This window comes from Engraulis encrasicolus, chromosome 4, assembly GCF_034702125.1.
Source record: "Engraulis encrasicolus isolate BLACKSEA-1 chromosome 4, IST_EnEncr_1.0, whole genome shotgun sequence".
Taxonomy (NCBI): domain Eukaryota; kingdom Metazoa; phylum Chordata; class Actinopteri; order Clupeiformes; family Engraulidae; genus Engraulis; species Engraulis encrasicolus.
Window position 1 is genome coordinate 55,373,242 of NC_085860.1, and position 19,055 is coordinate 55,392,296.

At 41.5% G+C, this 19,055-nt stretch overlaps 2 protein-coding genes across 3 annotated transcripts in view; one reads left to right on the forward strand and one right to left on the reverse strand.

Annotated features, from left to right (window-relative positions):
- bnip2 (BCL2 interacting protein 2) overlaps positions 1-2,684 on the forward strand; it is a 33,189-nt gene extending 30,505 nt beyond the window's left edge. For both annotated transcript variants that reach the window (XM_063197739.1, XM_063197740.1), the window contains one exon: positions 1,621-2,684. In XM_063197739.1, coding sequence (XP_063053809.1) covers positions 1,621-1,678 — 58 coding nt within the window. In that variant the 3' untranslated portion in view covers positions 1,679-2,684. The remainder of the gene's footprint in view (positions 1-1,620) is intronic.
- Positions 2,685-8,698: 6,014 nt separating this feature from the next.
- gcnt3 (glucosaminyl (N-acetyl) transferase 3, mucin type) lies at positions 8,699-10,610 on the reverse strand. Its single transcript, XM_063196279.1, has one exon. The coding sequence runs from the start codon at positions 10,494-10,496 to the stop codon at positions 9,141-9,143; it is 1,356 nt and encodes a 451-aa protein (XP_063052349.1). The 5' UTR covers positions 10,497-10,610; the 3' UTR covers positions 8,699-9,140.
- Between the last annotated feature and the right edge of the window lie 8,445 nt (positions 10,611-19,055).

Below are 19,055 nucleotides of genomic sequence, written 5' to 3' on the forward strand. Positions count from 1 at the left end.
TTTCATACATGAAAAGGGGGATCTTCTCCATGGTCCGCCATTTTGAATTTTAAAAAATAGCCATTTTTAGCTGCAAAAATGACTCTACTTGGATCATACTAGAAAATATTTGTTTATTACTTGGTAAACTTTCACAAAAAGATCAAATTTGCCAATAGGCAACATTTAAATGAGCAGCATCGTTACAATACCTTTTTTGACCATTTCCTGCACAGTGTACCTTTAACTACTGGCAGCAGTTTATTTTTCGTTTCTTCAGTTTACTTTGCCAAGTCCGCCACCCAGTATTTAGATGGATGTCTGTGTTTTTCTTTTGTTCCCATCATCTGCACCAGCTACAGGTAACAGAACCTTCGTTGTTGGAATCTAGAGCAGAATGAGGAATGCCACACGTGTAGAGTTGTAGAATATAAGCGGAGCCTCCCATGGGTGTTTTCTTTCTGTCCATACTCCCGTATTGTTGAACCCCCTACTTGCCATCTGTGCCCCCAGGGCTAGTTCAACACCTGTATGTCCAGCGTCCAAGCTCCAGCCTGCTACACATTATGCATTTGGACTGCGATCCTGACCAAAAAGAAACACTATCTCCCATCATCACATGCTAATCAGGGCTGGGCAATATGACGATATATATCGTTATCTTGATATAAAGTAATCCATATCGTGATATAGGTTTTTTTCCATATCTCCCAGCCCTAATACTAATTAGATACAATCAGCAAGCATAGAGGTAGAACATTAGACTAGAGGTGACACAGCAATTCGAGACAGCACTGGGAAATGGCACATGGCGCCTCCCATTGTCTGTTGGTAGTGTAGGCACCTTCAGTCAATGCAAGTCAAGGGAGAACACGCCCACCTCCTGTCAAAAAATGGACTAAAACCGTGTGAATATGAAGTAACACATTCATCAAAGACCAGATTTGAAATGTCAGGCTAAATATCTACTTAAATATCTACTTACCTAGAGTTGATAAAATACAGTTAAAAATCTAATTATATTTATTATGTAGCTATTTAGCGACACACTTCAACTATTGTCCTTTGTTGATGGACATTTTCACATTATTAAGACATTTTTTGACAGAGGGGAGCCTCCTCGCCATTCATTTCCATTTCTCATGTCTACCTACGAAAACCTCTAGTCTAATGTTCTACCTCTATGATCAACAAGCTCTACGTGTACAGCACAAGTCATCTGTCCAGTCTTGATCGCAGACCAAACCAGCAGCATCACTGCTTAACCTGTTTGCTTACTCAGGATGGGCACTGGAAGCACTTTCAATGTCCACCATCTAGCTACTCTAGCAGTAAAAAGTTTTCCAAACATTACAAATGTCCTCATACAAATGCAATTGTTGATTAACATTTGCATCCCATGGCGAACAAGTCAGGGGTGCATTTCTGGAAAGCATAGTTGAACTATGTTAGCTACTTTGTTGGTTGCAATGTAATGTCCCATCGACAACTACCAAAGTTGCTAACTGCTAGCAACTACGCTTTCCAGAAATGCACCCCAGTGTTTTTGTCCAATAATTGGGTGTTTTAACGAGTCTGTCTGTGTAATTGGTTAACGAGCCTGTCTGTGTAATTGGTTAACGAGTGTTTTCGCTGGTGCAGGATCGACCAGGAGATGCACGGGAAGGTGGAGATGGCAGCTGCGGCAGTGCCGGAGTGAGGTGGAGGAGCCTCTGTGTGTTTGTGTATGGAAGATAACACGGAGAAGAGCAAGAACGAACGAACGAATGAACGAAAAACAGACGGAAGAATGTGCAAAGCTACACCCAGTGGCATTCAGGCCTTTTTTTTCTCTCATTTTAGTTTTGCGTTTTATTTCGTTTTATTTTTTTTGTTTTTGTTTTTTTCTCCAGATGTCTCTTGAAGAGAGAATGGCTGGCACAATCTTGTCGAGTAGTTTGTTTTTTGGAGATGTGCCTTGTGACACAGCTGCCTGTTACGTTTATGGACTGTTTTGTAAAGTGTTTTCTGAATTGCGCGTAGTGATGCCAAACGTTCAGTCAATATTTTGAAAAAAAAAAAACAAATCTCAAGTCTGTTGCTAGCAAGGAATTTTATAACCTTTTTACACATGTAGCCAAACATAGGCCTTTCTGTTGCTGTTGTCATAGTTACTGATGTATATTTAAGGCACTCCGTTTCCAAATAGTTGATGCATGTTCCTCGTTACAGTTAAAGTATATATTTATATTTCAAAAAGTGATGAAAAAAAAGGAGAGATTTAATATATTTTTATGGAAATTGATCTGAACGCTATTTTATAGATTATTCACCACTAAGTTGAGGACGTTTCACATCACTTGCTGTGGCCCATGGAAGCACAGACGAGTGTGGGACTTTATTTGTTTCAGTGTGTGACGCCCCATACCCCAACACATGCACACATGCACGCGCACAACACCCTTCAAAGGTTAGGTCAAGTAGACAGCATGTGATTTCAGCATAGAGCTTGTGGACTGGACAAAACACACAGCTCAGTTTCATAAATGTTGCCCAGTTATGTTGCCAAATGTAAACTGCCACATGTATGCGTTATGTAAATGTATGCATTTTACTGTAATTTGACAGATGAGGAAAGAACAGGAACAACACTTGTACTACATAAGGAAAGGTATCTGTCAAGTCAAGTATGACCTTTAAAAAAAACAAAAAATCAAATAAGATGATCCACTGTTGTGTGAGCGTGTTATTTGGAGCTTGTGGAGTCTGTGAATGATGCCAAGTTTGGGTCTATCTCATTTAGATATGTTCCTGTGTCCAAGTCAACGTTCTGGGGTTATAAATGCGAAATGATAACGTGATAAACATCTAGGAACCGAAACGTGGAACCGACAGCCAAGACACGTTTCGATGCCAAGTAGAACCTTAGCCTTTCATTCGGTTCCATTAAGGAACCGAATTTCGGTACCCAGTCCTAACCCCATCCCCTGGGCCAGTACTATGTACAAACTAGCAATTACCAGCAGTAAAGTCTTGAAGCGGTGACGAATGGTTTAAAGAGTCTTGACATCAAAGAAGTCATCAAAAAAAAATGTTCAGCCATTCCAGTGGTCACAATATAGTATTTTCTCTGGCACATCACATGTAATGTTAAGTCCATAGAACCATGAATGCGAGGGCACTGCAGAGTTTGTGGCAAACGGAGTGAAAAGAGTCACCAAGGAGCAAGAGAGCCCTCACATGCAGAGGCGATTCTAGGGTCAGTAGGGGCCCCAAGCAAAAATGGAAAGTAATGAACATGTTAAAAAAAATTGTCACTACTAGGGATGCAAATTATCGATTAATTCATTAATCGTTAGTTGATTGCCTTATCGATCGATTTACGATTAATGGATAAGCGCCGTTTTCCCACCGAAATGTTAATGTTTCCCCCCCAAAAAATGCTAAATCTAAAAATTTAAAATGAAAATTGAGATAAAATCCTACATTTAAATGATTTCATTCTAAATGTTCCCAGTCTTCACACCCCTCTTTACACACACTCTTCCCTTGTCCATTTCACCTGGGTCTCTTGCCAGTTAAATTGTCGATTAATTGTGATTAATGTTTTTTAATCGATTAATGCATTCATCGATTAAATACGATTAATAGTCTGCATCCCTAGTCTGCATCCCTAGTCACTGTTGAAAAGTATGAGCCGTAGTTCACCATCTAGCCTGATGACAAGATGCAGCTCTGTTCACATGATATATTCCAGCCACCCTTACATGGGCTGTGCCACCCTATTTTATCTATGCATCCCCGTTCACAGCCATCTTCTAGGTCTGTTAATCAGTGCCCCATTTGGATATGTAAAATAATAACTTAACAATAATAGTAATAATGTTCAGATAAGTGAGCAGTTTTTAACTAATGGGAATATTGCTACGCTTATTTTTTTGTTTGTTTAATTTTGGTCTAGATAAGGTTTTCAATTTATTGAAAGATTTATTTTGTTTTGCTTTGTTTTTCCTGCCAACCTGCCGCGGCCCCACAGGGGTCCCACTCCCTGCCCCCATTTTGAACCAAAAAGTCAGAGAATGTGCACACATCAGTAGCACAGATGCTGGACCAAACATAAGACAACTGAAAGGAGTGAAGGTCCGCAACACTTAAATAAACACTTAACACTACAATTTGGGAGTAATAAACTGTGTTGCGGACCTTTCCTTTCCTTTCAACCCACTTTGAGCCACTAATCTAACCTCCAGTCCTCTCCTTGCGCTTGTGGCCTCTGTGGAGAAAGCGATGAAGTGTCCCCGCTGTCAGCCCAGTCACAAGAACTTTTGGGGGACTTCTCACCACTCAACATCCTGATGGCAAATGAGAAAAGGATCTTTCAATGTGCTTTTGCAAGCTATTTAACAACATTTACATCGGGAATGATGTCTTCCCTTGCATTGGGAGGTCGCAAGCACAAGGTAAGGACGGGAGGTTAGATTATGAGATGGACCCTTGGAGATTGAGTTGGATCCTACATCCCTTTAAGAAGAAGACTGACCAATAGCATCGCTTTATTGCGGTGCAAACATGTACTTAGAGAGGGTTTCTCCTGACAACAGAGATAAGATAATGTTCTTAAGTATAGAACTGGTGTCATCAAACTCTTGGGATTTTTTTTTTTTTAACTCATATAGGTCCGGGGGCCGCATACAACCCATGTGATCTCAAGCGGGCCGCACTAGTATAGCTTCATCGCTTTTACGTATAATTAGGGGATGGTTGGCAACCCTATACACAACTGAACAATTTTTTTAAAAAGTATCAACATTTGGCAGGCCTAGGCCTATATATGAGCTTTGTCAAATGCCTGTCACAGTAAGTTCACCATTTTTAAGTGTGACGTGCACTTAACTACACACATACACAAGAGAGAGAGAGAGGGAGGTTTGCATCACTGGGTTTATGTCATGCAGGTCTCGATTTTCCCTTTTTGCCGCCCAGTGGCGGATTTGTGCATTTCTGTTATTTTTCTGAATAAGAAAAAAAATATATACTTTTTTACATCCGGGCCAGATAGAACCCTCTGGCGGGCCGGATCCGGGTCGGCCCGCGGGCGATATGTTTGCCACCCCAGGTTTGGAGCATCATCTTATCTCTGTTGTCAGGAGAAGTCCCCATCAAGTACCCTACATGTTAGCACCGCAATGAAGCGATGCTACTGGACAGTCTTCATATCTGACCATGTGACCACATGTTCATGACTCATGAGTCAAGATAAAATGCCAAATTTGACAAGACAGCAGAATGTACTGTATAATAATTTAGTTTTAAAATGGTTTCTAGAATGCCTTTTATTTGTAATAGGCCCGATGTCGCCACAATGACCAAAATGAACTCAATAAGACAACACAGGTGGTGGACAATTTCAATCAGATTCAAATTTGCAAGGCACAAATTACAGTTTTTCTCCATTGGTTTGGCTAATTTCTTGAAACCGAGATGACATTTCTATAAATGTTGGGTCATTTGGCTAAACAATCTTACACTTCTGCACAGCAGATCAGATAACTAGCAAAATGTCATATAGGGCCTACCTACCAAAACGGCTAATTCTTGAATCAGCACTAGACCTTCTCCCACATAAATAGTCAGTACCATAAAAATTGTATATATCCTTCTCAATTGCTTTGGCTCATTTGCATTCATTTAGTCATTCTGTCAAAATAAACTGGATGGTTCAGCAACTACATGGATCCTCATCACTTGCTCATAATTCTCCAAAAACAGATTACACCACAGTCAATTCATGACAGTGTTCAACAGGCCAGATGGTATTGTAACTTCACTAGTTTGTAGAAAATAATTTTACAACCGTGTATACTACAGTTTCCTCTGTTATTTGGCTAATTTTTTTCAAACGTCATTCTGTGGAAGGAATTTAGTTTTGACACAGTTTACAGTAATTAAATTCTTAAAATATTGTGTCCTTGACTGTTTTGACAATTGTGTAGACTACTTTGCATATGATGACTTACACAATGAGATCATGCTGACATGTTTTGGAGAGGGCAACCATTAGACTGAAAATTGTCTAATTTGTTAAGATGAGAAAGGTCAATTTATTTGGAAAATGTGCTAAATGAATGCTCTATGTGTCAACTGTAGAGTACTTGTACATAGCCATCTACATTTGAGATTTGATGAAAGCAATGAGAAATGCCATTCTGTTGTGGGAAATTGCAAGTTGGTTTGGGGATTTGTCTGTGTTGTTTTGAGAATGTCACAAACACATACAAGTAATCAAGAGTATTGTTGTGCTTTGATGTAGAATTCAGTGCCGATGTGTCATATGAGATCCCCAAGCCAATAGGAGGCACCACTGATCTTTAAAGGTGCCCTGTGTAATATTGTATTGGTACTTTCTTTCCAGAATCCATGCTGCCCATTCACAAATGTTACTTTTTCATGAATACTTACCACTACCATCACATTCTAATTATTCATAATGACTGGGACAATTGCACTTTTAATAATACATAAAAGGTGAATCTTCTCCGCCTTTTGAATTTCCATGAACAGATAGCCTATTTTTAGTGACCAAACTTACTGTACTGTACAAGTAAATATTGGTTAATATTAAGTAAACATTCATGAAAAAGATCATATTTGGCTAGCCTGGGAACTCCCATACTGCCTTTAGTTCTACACAATCGTTTCGATCTGAAAGACAGTCTGGCGAGGATGACTCATAACGTCCAAGATCATGGGCCCTGTGTCATAATGGCCAAGCATTCCGACCTTAACAGTTTATCTGCCCAATCAGAGGCAGGGCAGTGTGTCATAATAAAGTATTCTGCCCCCTACGGAATTTACGGCAAGTCCCCAGACCTAATCTCACTTGTGATTAGGTCTGGTGTTAACCAGGCAAATATTTGGAAATAGGCAGCACGGTTTCAATGAGCAGCATAGTTGCAATATTAGTCTGGCCACCATCCTACACACTGCACCTCTGCACTGCACGGTCCAATGTCTTCCTTTTCTTCAATCTTGATTGGATATTGAAATATCATAACCTGTAACTGTCCAGGGTTTAACATGTCCTTGCGAGCACAAAATGTAGGCCAATGTCTTAGGTGTTGTTGTTTATTTAACTCTTAAGATGTTCAGACCTTATAGACCGTGTTTTTGTTGGGTTTTTTGTTTTGTTTTTTTGCTTGACAAAACTAGGCCTAGTATGAATTATTATTCTTTCACATAGAGCTCCATTGGCCTGGACTCATTTTCTGTGAGGAATATGTTTATGGAAAGAAATAGTGATGCTAATGCACATCCTGGGACTTATAATAATAATACCCATTTTGGCATGAGTTCCCTTACAACAGCTCTATGGAAGTTGCAAGCACTTGTCTTAGGTGTCGTTGTTCATTTAACTCTTGTAAGGTGTTCAGATCTTTTAGACCGTGTTTTTTTAGCAGCCCCAGGGCCAGATCAGGCCTGTTTAAAAAAGTTCAGAAAGATTGGAGCAGACTTCACCCAACAAGTATTTCTTCTTTTTAGAGTGCTGACCAAAATATTGTAAAACTGAAAAAGTGAGAAAAGGTTGCATCATGCATAGATTTTTTATTATTGCAGGAAGGCAGAACGCTGAGACGCGTCTGTGTAATAATACAACATCTATGCATGGTGCAACATTTTCTCACCATATCAAAGTCTGTTTAAAGACATTTCCTGTAACCCACTTTCCTGTGAACTGTAGACACTGGCCCACTTTCCTGTGCACTGTAGACAAATGGAGCCGTGTGTGTGTGTGTGTGTGTGTGTGTGTGTGTGTGTGTGTGTGTGTGTGTGTGTGTGTGTGTGTGTGTGTGTGTGTGTGTGTGTGTGTGTGTGTGTGTGTGTGTGTGTGTGTGTGTGTCAAAAAGAAGGGCCAAGCAATTCACAAAATGTTGCTCAATATCTTGCATCATTGGGAGCCTCTTCATATAGAAACACAGTTTCCGTTCTCTTTATGTAATCAAACTGCTCTCTTTTGACTGAAGTTGAATACTGCCGATATGGTAAGTGAGCTATTTGTGATGAACGGCGAACATCTAAGCTTTAGTGTATGCCAAACTGAGTACCTAATGTCTAACTCATGACCGAAAAGTGCCGCATGAAGAATATCCACCCTGTGTGTAAGCTGTGAAAGACACAGCAGTAAGGGTGATTGTTGTAACACAACTCAACAAAAGACGGCTCAATAGTTGCAGCAAAGACTCATGTCAGTCAAATGACAGCCGCAATAAAAGGAGGAGCCACAAACCACATGTCTCTGTGTCAGTAATTCAGTGTTCCATTTCATGTAAGGTCCTGACAGCCTGCTTTCACAGATAGATAATACTGCTGCTGACATTATATAACCTATCTCATATTATGCAGGATGTCTTACACCCCAACTCTTACATGTTCACCCTACTTAAGTCCTGCAGAGTACTCAGAACCATCCAGGCCAGTACAGAAAGAATGAGGAAAAGTTTTTACTCCCAGGCAGTGCGACATTTTTAAATTATAGGGTTTTTTTTGTTTTTCTTTAACTTATTTCTCATCTCTTATTTCCTTTACTTTACTTCTTTAATTTCTTAAGATACAGAGCTGATGACCCCATCATCATTTCACTACAATACCATGTATGTGACAAATAAAATTACTTGAACTCATGCTTCCACAGCACATCTAAATTAATAATGATAAAAAAAAACATATAACTGTGTACTTGGTTTACTTTAAATAAGTTAATTTAATCAAAGCGTTTTGATTTTCACATAAATATTCTCTTTATAAAACATAGCTGCATTTAATCATCATCTAAAAAATTGACAGTCTGCAAAAATGTAAACATGTCATGAAATGTTTTCAACAACATCCATCCAGGCATAAACATTAAAATGTTGCCCCTTTTCATACAACAGTGATTGTTGTTTAACTTTACAAAAATACATAATACAAACTCTACCTGTGTAAACATCAAGTGCCTTGTTATTTCAGTATTCAAAATCAGTTTACAAAAAACCTAAAAAGGCACATACAGAGCTGGCAGTGCTGACATCGGAAACAAAACACTGTACACGTATAAATACAAAAATAAATAATTCTGGCAAGCCAACAACAAGGTTAGCCTGACCTTTCTACTTCATAGAACATTCATTCATTCTTACTGTCGTTCACTTCATGAAATTGAACATGACATGTTCAGCAGCATTGTCAAGGGACTGGCCAGTCAGCGTCTTGTAACGCAAGTGGTGTTCCAGGCACCGTATTGCAATCTCGTCCACCTCCGGGTCAAACTTGTTGGCGATGAGGTGGTGCATGCTGAGGAGCCAGCTCAGGTCGCCCGCGCCGTACACGCACACGGCGCGCCGGTAGCCCCCCGTGCAGGGCGGGTAGGAAGCCCCCTTCTTGATGTCGCCCTCGTGGTAGACCCACTTCACCAGCCGGGCGATGGCGTTCATGTCCGTCATGTCGTACTTGCTGTTGGGCGGGCTGAAGCCGGGCATGCTGGGCATGCGCTGCAGGGTGGCCCACATGTGCTCGTCGGGGCTGTAGGCGTCCACCTCCCACTTCAGCAGCGCCCGGGCCTCCGGGTTCTTCTGCAGGTGCTCCACAAAGTCCCTGGAGAGCACAAAGTAGGCATTGCCGGAGTACATGGGCGTGCTGATGGGAGGAGGGGTCTTCTTGATGTTGGTCTTGACGATGTTGGACTTGGTGACGCTGTGGTGGTACTGCCAGCGGGCCTTTTTATGGCCGGGCGTGGCCTCGGACTCCAGGCTGTTTCGCCCGTCCAGGAGCGTCAGCGCCTGCACGATCTCCAGGTTGGTTTTAATGGGGAAGTCGGTCCCACAGGTGTTGAGCAGGTACTTCCACCTCACCGTTGAGTTAAGCAGATCTTGGATGCAGTTTAGGTCCGCTTGCACTCGCGACCAAGACGCGTAGACGACCCGCTCCAGTTTGCTCGCCACAAACACGTTGGGAAAGCACGAGACGATGGCCATCACCGCCTTCTTGAAGTCCTCAGGGGCCTTCTGGTCCACGTGCACGCAGTACACATTCTGCGGCATGTAGAGGGCCCGGAGGAGCCGCTCGAACATCTCAATCTTCTCGTGGACCACCATGGAGTAGGCGATGGGGAAGTCCCTCTCCTCCTCGCTCAAGGTCTCCGTTATAAACTTCCTGTCTCTGGCAAAAGCGTCACAGTCCTTGGTGGCGTTGAAGTAAAAAGAGGCCTCCAAGCCCTTGCGCTGTCTCTTCTTGAGGAGCCTGCCGAAGACCCCGCCATCCAGGCCCTCCACGTCTCCTCGGATGATGGCGGAGCACGTCAACAGTTCAGACAAATCGCTGCTTAGCAAGCGGTCAACCGTCGTCTCTACCTCTTTAGACTTGCTGTCGCTTAAACAAGTGCCATTTGAGTTGCTCCACACAAGAAAGGAAAATCCCAGAAAGGCCAGAATGAATACACTCCTGAGTGAATGTAGATATGTGCACCCACGGACACAGAGTGAGCTCATTGGTCCTCTGGCCATGGTGTGCAGGTTTTAAGTCTGTGACTTGAGATGACTCTCGCCTTTAATAAAAGTGCTGAGTGACTGGCGGAGCTGTCATGCTGACGACACACCTCTCGCACGGAGACTGCTCTGCTCTGCTCTGCTCTGCTTACTTTGTCAGGAGGATATTAGCTTAGCTTTCTTGATTCACAAGCCCCGTATGGGAGGAGATAGGCACTTCACCCCTCCTTCTCCTCCTCCCTCACACACATGCTCTGTCAATCTCTCTCTCTCTCTCTCTCTCTGTCTCTCTCTTTCTCTCTCTCTCTGTGTCTTGCACTCTCTCTTACACATACTCTCTCTCTCCCACACCCTCTTTCTCTCACACACTATCTCTCTCTCTCTGTCTCTCTCTTTCTCACACACACAGGTTCAATCTCACACACACACACACTCTCTCTCTCACACACACTCTCTCTCTCTCTCTCTCTCTCTCTCTCTCACACACACACCTCTCTCTCTCACACACTCTCTCTCTCTCACACACACACTCACACTCACACACACACACACACACACACACACACACACACACACACACACACACACACACACACACACACACACACACACACACACACAAAAGTGGGCGGGGCAGATAAGTGTGTGTGATGGTGGGGGTGCAGGAACTGCCAGCATCAAAGCTCTGTGCTAACACGCTTTGGGCAAATTTACTCAAGGCCAAGCTGACAGGGATACAAAAAGCATGACGAATGTCAGCTATTCCATGGTGGAAAAATGTTGATCACAAAAAAAAAAGAATACCGGTATGTAGCGCTTGTGGAGAGCACACTAAGGTATTCTTATGTGCTGTACATGACTTATATACATTATAGTGCGTCTACTCTCTCATTCTATGGCATCCTGCTTCTTGGGGAGTTGGATTTAGCGTCCTTGTTCAGTGGACTGTACACTGACTGACAAAAATCCAATTATAAACGAATGATCTATCATCCCATTTAAAAGAACTGTGACTAATGTTATGGAATTTAACTGAACAAAATGCGTAGTCATGGTGGATACGGATATTTGACAATCATTCATCACTACTTTTATTTATTACCTCCGCCAAGGAGGTAATGTTTTCGGTCGTGTTGGTTTGTCTGTCTGTCTGTCTGTCTGTCTGTCTGTCTCTTTGTCTGTCTGTCTGTCTGTCTGTCTGTCTGTCTGTCTGTCTCTTTGTCTGTCTGTCTGTCTGTCTGTCTCTTTGTCTGTCTGTCTGTCTGTCTGTCTGTCTGTCTGTCTCTTTGTCTGTCTGTCTGTCTGTCTGTCTGTCTGTTTGTCAGCAGCATAACTCAAAAACTAATCAACGGATTTGGACGAAACTTTTTGGGTATTTGGGTGGTGATCCGGATCACGAACCGGAACCAGGACTTTTTAAAAGATTCTGTCAGTAGGATAACTCAAAAACGAATCAACTGATTTGGACGAAACTTTGTGGAGTTGATAGTAATGACCCAAGGAACAAGTGATTCAATTCTGGTGGTGATCCGGATCACGATCCGGAACCAGGACTTTTCCAAACGATTCTTCACCATCTAAACGCCCCCTAGTGACCAGAAATTGAATTGCGGGGACTCCACAAAAAGAAGGCAGAAAGACTAAAGCCAGGCTCAAACTACATGACTAGCGATTGTGTGTGCGATTTTGGGGTCGGGGTGCACCGCACACTAGAAGAGAATCGCAACTGTCAATCTTGTCGCTGCTCGCAGCCACCGAGACAATGCCCGATGTTTTATTTCCAGTCGCAAATATCAAACAGTGTTTGATTTCTACGATTTGCGATCGGCGACTCTTTGAGCTGCCAAAGTTCTATCTTAGAACGTCGCTCACGACGAGGAAATCTTTCCCGACAATCGCTTGCGATGGTCCTGGGGGTAACGTTCCAGCGATTGTCGTAAGGGGGGTTTTCAGCCGAGAATCGGGCCAACAATTGTGTAGTTTGAGCCAGGCTTAAGGGTGTAATATAGTCAAATGTATCAAGCAGTTTCCTTGGTGGGGTCTGCACTCTCTGAGTGCTTCTAATTATTCATTACATCTAGGCTATAGGTGATGTAATGACAACTGTGTCAGTTCAGCAAACCTTTAATACCTTAACGTACTAAATGCTAAATACTTACTAAATATTAGCCTATATGGTCACATCTCTTACATCAAAGATTGTCAATTTAAGTTTTATTAATATTGAATCTATCAAAACTGTTAAATTAAAGAACTGTGCTTCTCCTTGTTTATTCTACTTTTACTCAAGATCAGGTGACTCCATTGGTTCCTTCCTTTAAAGTGTTTCCTTGTTAATGTTTGTTTGTAAGCGGGATGTGGTAAGCCTTGTGGTGTGAGATGAGTCTTTTTCTCTCTTCTCTTCTCTTCTCTTCTCTTCTCTTCTCTTCTCTTCTCTTCTCTTCTCTTCTCTTCTCTTGTCTTTACATTACATTTACACCACTGAACCTTTTATCCAACGTGACGGACAGGTATTACAAAGTATTGCTTGGTTACAGTCCCTGGAGCAATGTGGGGGTAAGAATGAGTTCTGTCTTCGGGTTACAAGCCATCTCCAATGATTAGGACAGTAATAGGACAAATGTTCCTTTTGGATGTGGCATATCTTAAAACCTACCAACGCTGATGATTGTTTTTTTTTTGTTTCAAATTGGCTCCCTCTGCATCAGAGGGTAAGTTTAACACATTACAGATTAACCTACACAAAAGATGTAGCCTATTTTGTCATAATGCTAAAAAAAATATATCCTCATCCGAATCCACAGATTCTGTAATAGAAAGGCCACATTCACAGGTTTATATCCATATTTGCATTCATGCAAATACTAGTACTACTGGTTTGATTGTTTACGTGTAAAGGTAGGCCTACTTCGCCTTTGCTCAGAAATAATGTCTGGGTCTGAGGACCTCTCAGCCCATGTGGGAAGCAGCTTTCCAGTGAAACAGCACTTTCCAGAAATAGAGCAGTTTCACTTTGAGTTATTTAGCTAACTAAGCACAACTTGATGTGTTTCAGTTTGTGTCAAGTTTGTATCAGTTTTATTGGGATAGATAGATAGATAGATAGATGGATAGATAGATAGATAGATAGATAGATAGATAGATAGATAGATAGATAGATAGATAGATAGATAGATAGATAGATAGATAGATAGATAGATAGATAGATAGATAGATAGATAGATAGATAGATAGATAGATAGATAGATAGATAAGCCTATTCAAATGAAATTTCAGCAGGGGAATCATTGTTTGAAGTTGAAGAGTGAGGTGTGGCCGATAACAGAGGGCATGCCGAAAACATGATCTCTTTTTTTCTTCTTCTTTTTTTCAGTGAAGAGAATATACACATGTACTGAATGCAGGTGTCTGTAGATGAGTGAAGTGAATGTGCATGTATGCATGTATGAGTGATGTGTTAAATTTGTACAATTGGTATCATGTGTGCTGCTGGACACCTTAATTTCCTTCGTAATTATTATATGTGTATTGTATGGGCCATAATATACTGTAGCCTATGCTGTATGGCTTGTTCAAGTAGCATTACATACACTGTAAGAAAATTTCCCTGCAAAATAACGGCAGTTACTGGCAATTATATTTACCTGTAATTCTACTGTTATTTCACACCAAAAATCAAATACAGCTCATTGCTGTTTAATGTATCACAGTATATAACATTTTTTCAGCAGCAATTGAACTGTTAAATAACAGTACTCTACAGAAAAATAACAGTACATTTCAGTTAAAAAGTTGAATTGTACTGTGTGATGACAGGCAAATACTGGGTCATAGTTGTATTCATGAATATGGCCATGGCAACTTCCCACCCCACCCATCATTCTCCATAACTGTGGTACCCTGGCCATGTTACCACCCCACCCTCCCATCGTTCACCATGACTGGAGTGCCTTGAGCATGATACTATGGCGCTATGCTGTATTGATAAAATGGTTTGCGGTGGTCCTTTGAAAGTGTGGGCATGAATAAAATTTCAGAGTACGCAGTGCTATGTTACAATGATAGTGTTCAAGGTGGGCTTTTTACTGTATCTCTTGATGAGCCAATGATGAATATAGCATTGGTCAGTCTTTAAAAAAATATTTTGCACCAAGTAGCACAGCAAACAAGCAGCACTACAAGCTAGCTCTCAAAGCAATGCCTAATTTGCAGCAGGCACATTATATGCAACAATGCCACAAATGATGCCACATACAGCAAGCTTTCACAAAGAGGAAAGTGTGTAAGCATGTAAGCAAGCTTGTAGGCAAACAAGTGCTATGCTGTGCCATGCAGGCCAGCCAGCAGGCAGGCAAGCAACTGAAGTGTGGATAGTCCAGATTTATATACAGGTGCAAAAGTACCATGTGACCAGAGTCATCAGGCCCTTGGCAGGTGACGCCCGTAATTGAATAATGGCATAACAGCCCTACTCAGGTGAGGCCAGGCACTGATTAGCAGATTGGTTTAGATGGGGCTGCTTGTTGCAAGAGTGTTACAAGTTCTTAAAATGTTTCAGCCATTCACACTTTCATCACTATCAAAATGCATGTGCTACTCACACTTTGCTGCATCAAGCACTTTTTAAGTATTGTAGTTTCCTTAGAAATTGTTTCATCATGCTTGATAGTATCAGTTAATCTTTAACCAGTCAGAATGACTTCAGTTCCTCAGGTGGTATTGAAGTTTGATGGTGATCACGGACAAGTGGAGGATGAATGGGTTTCAATGGTGCTGCCTTAAATAACTTGTTATTTTCTAGAGATGCACCGGATCCGGTTCCGGTTCCGGATCCGTCAGGATAATAGAGTTTTTCACAGGGTCCGGGTCCGGCAGGATCTTAAGCAGTGGATCCGGTATCCGGCATGTTACCTAAAAATCAGGGTCTGGTGCCTGTCTAGCCTAGGCTTTTCAGTCTTTCACAACCCAAGTTCAAGTTCAAGTTCAAGTAGGTAACCCCAATCACTGCATGGAGTGAAATCCCTTTGGAAGCGGCTATTGCAGGCAGTGTGGCAATAAGCCAATGAGTCTAAAAAATAGTTTGCGCCAACGTAATAAAAAGGGCCCACGTGTGCGAGTAGACTATATGTTTCAACCCTTTTGTAGGATCCGGTATCCGGTTCCGGATCCGGCAGGATCTTATTCAGTGGATCTGGTATCCGGCAGGATCCTAAAAATCAGGATCCGGTGCATCCCTATTTTTTTCCACAACAGCGAATACTGCTATTGTGCAGTACTTACTGTTTATGCTCAATATGTGACTCAAAGTAATATTTTCACAGTAGTTGTCTGTTTTTTCGAAAAACAGTAGAATGCTGTTGCAGAATTGCCGTAAATAAACAGCTATTTGTTACAGTGTATACTATATGGGCTGTTTAGGTGTCCTCTGTGGCATGGTGTGGTGAGAATGAATGTTTTGTTCACTGATCACTTCATGTAAGGCACATTTCTACTGTAGGAGTACACAGCAACAGTGTGGTTTTACACTGAAAGAATGCTTTCTACCGTATTGGCCAGAATAGATGACGGGGGTTTTGTTCTTTAAAAAAATGTCTTTACAGCTGGGTAATCTTATAGTCAGGGTCGTCTAATATCCGGGTCAATATAATTAACTGAAAAGATAAAAAAAACAAAAAAAAAACTTTTGAGGCACTCCTTACTAAAGTTAAAAATCCTTTATTAAACCTAGTGCTAGGAGGGAACTATGATGGTAATAGAGGTCATGAATACAAATATTGAGGGGTGGGGGTGGGGTTTAGATTAAAACGGCTTCTCCTATAGGGAAACTTGGTGGATTGTGAAATTGAATCCCGCAACATTTCAGGCCTCATTGAGGATGTGGACTTTTCTCCATTTTTATAATCTGCCCTACTGCCTTGTATGGACTGAGGAATTGGACTCTTGGATGGACTCTGATGGATTGAGTAAAAAAAAGAAAAAAAAATTAAATGGTATTTCTTTTGGTTTGGGGAGACACTGATAAATGTTTGTGTTAGTATTTACCTTGTGTGGGTTGTAGGAGTGGGGTTTTTGAGTCATGTGACTTAGCTCCACCTCCGTACCTCAATAAGGTCGTTCATGATGGCGTTTTTTAGGCCAGGCAGCAAATTTGCTAGGCAGCGAGTCATGTCACATGGCGTTAACCCTATCCAGACTGGGGGGGTGCTAAAAGTGCCAGCACCAACTTTGATGTTGTATAATTCCTTAACGACTTAAGCTATTACTACGAAACTTTGTGACTTTTCCTAACATTTAGTTGGCTGCAGTTAAGTACCGAAAGAATAAGTTTATAATTTTTGCCGTTGCCATGGCAACGGTTTTCTGACCGGTTTGTCTGACCAAACATCACTTTACCATATCTATGACGCCATATATTTTCATATTTTTGTGTTATTTCCATTAGCATCAGACAACTTTGCGAGCATTTAAGTGGTTTGAAGCATAAAATCATTCAAATTTAAGTGCATTACCTAAATTTGATGGAAAATACATTATGGCGAGATTTTGGGCAAGATAATGATGTCATAAAGACGTCATAATACCAGATAATTACAAAAGTATGTCATTCATAGATGTCCATATGTAGATCATCTCCCCCAATTTTCGTAGTCATATTGTATTCCGTTTATGAGTTATGAGGGGGGGGTCAAAAGAGCCCCCCCCAGGCCCAGGAATGCCAAAAAAGCCCAGTCTGAATAGGGTTAAACCATCGCGGGAACAAAAGTTTTGTCAAGCAGCCACGCAGTACCACAAGAGCTACTGCTGGGCAGAAGACCTCCTCCATGCCGTCGGTAATCTGCGGTGATTGGCATTCATCAATCTGACGTGAATTGCAGGTGTAGCCCACATGCTTGTGAGGCAGTTCACTCGCTGCTCCAAGTAGGAAGCAGCGTTTTTATGTCTTGGGAAATCACGTTAGAAAAAACTGTCCAACTTGTTCGCCAAGCATTCAACTCCACCTTTATTATACTAAGGAGATCTCGTGTTGATCAAGCATTTTTATGCTTCGTTGCGTCCGTACCTATTGATACCTTTCACCTACAATTATTTGCTATGCCCTGATGAAGACAATATGTTGAATCACATAGACATGTAGCCACTAGCCAGAGTTTCATACAGGGTTTTTACTTTACTAAGGAGTGCCTCAAAGTTGAAAAAAAAAATCTTTTCAGGGCTGTTTGTACACCCACGTTTTTTTTGAGTGTTTTTTTTTAAGACTTGGATAAGTGACCCAGGAAGCATTCCCTTCTCTCCTTTTGATAATATACTAAAATACTGTCGTTAGATGCTTTACGCCGGGGCACATCAGCTTTATTTTTTATTTAAATAAATACATAAAAAACTCATTTTTTGGACACTGGACGCAGCCAATTAGAATGTTTCCCAGCAGGGTCCAGCGTTGCCAGACGTGCGATAATTATCCTATTTGTAGGCTACTGTAATTTTGTCCATTTGTGCTTTGTACAATAAAAAAAACCCATGATGTACGATAATTTCAGAGTTGTCATTCAGTTCATTTAGATCAGTGGTTCTCAAAGTGTGGTCCGGGGACCACTGGAGGTCCACGACAGAGCTCAAGTGGTCCGCAAAGGGATTTCAACTTTTCCAATACAAGCTAGCAGAAGGCTATATATGTAACACATTATTACAAAGCCAAACATGTCTGAAGTCATATTTTCACCACAATAAGACAGGCTTGTAAATGTGAATAACAAGTAAGTGATCTGCATCAAAATTAGTGTTGCAATAGCACCCGTCAACTGTCAATTCAGTTGTCAGGTGGTCCCTGGGCATTTTTGGGGGAACAAAGTGGTCCTTGGTCTGAAAAAGTTTGAAAATCACTGAACTAGATGCCTCGAAACAACATTTTGGACATTGTATGTTCATTTCCTCCCAAAAAGTCCACAAAAACTATAATTTTGAGGTGTTGGTTCGATACGATAATTCAGCATTTTCCATCTGGCAACACTGGCAGTATCTCGAATCTGTATTCATGCTGCTTTGACTGACTCATGGCCTCGTTTCATTTTCCTGATAACAGTAGAGCCTGTTTGGTGGCTTCATGTCATACACGGGTAGCCTATGCCTATCTGTTGTTTGATTTCCTTGTTCTGATAATCATGTATTCTTGTCCTTGTTAAAGGAACAGTCCGCCGTGTTTCAATAATAAAGTATGTTCTTCTCTGACCTGTGATTAGTTCATCCCGACCTGTCTTCGGACGCACCCCCAGTCAGCAGCACACGCCGCAACGACTCGTTAGCATTAGCTTAGCTCAGCTTTGCCTTGGGGAGCATTGGGTGCTTTTAGTTAGAAGTGACCAAATTGTTTCCTGTGTTCCCTTAAACACCCTTGCACGACTACCGATCCAAAAGTAGTTGAACCAAATGAAATGTGGCGATTTTGTATCTAGAAAAAGAAATGGCACTGTAATGAAAGGCGTAGTAACACATTCGGAGCACTTGGCACATTGATATCTTCACTAGTTCCCCCCTTTCCCCCCTCTCCTTTCAAGCAAGAGAACTAGGAGCGAAGATATC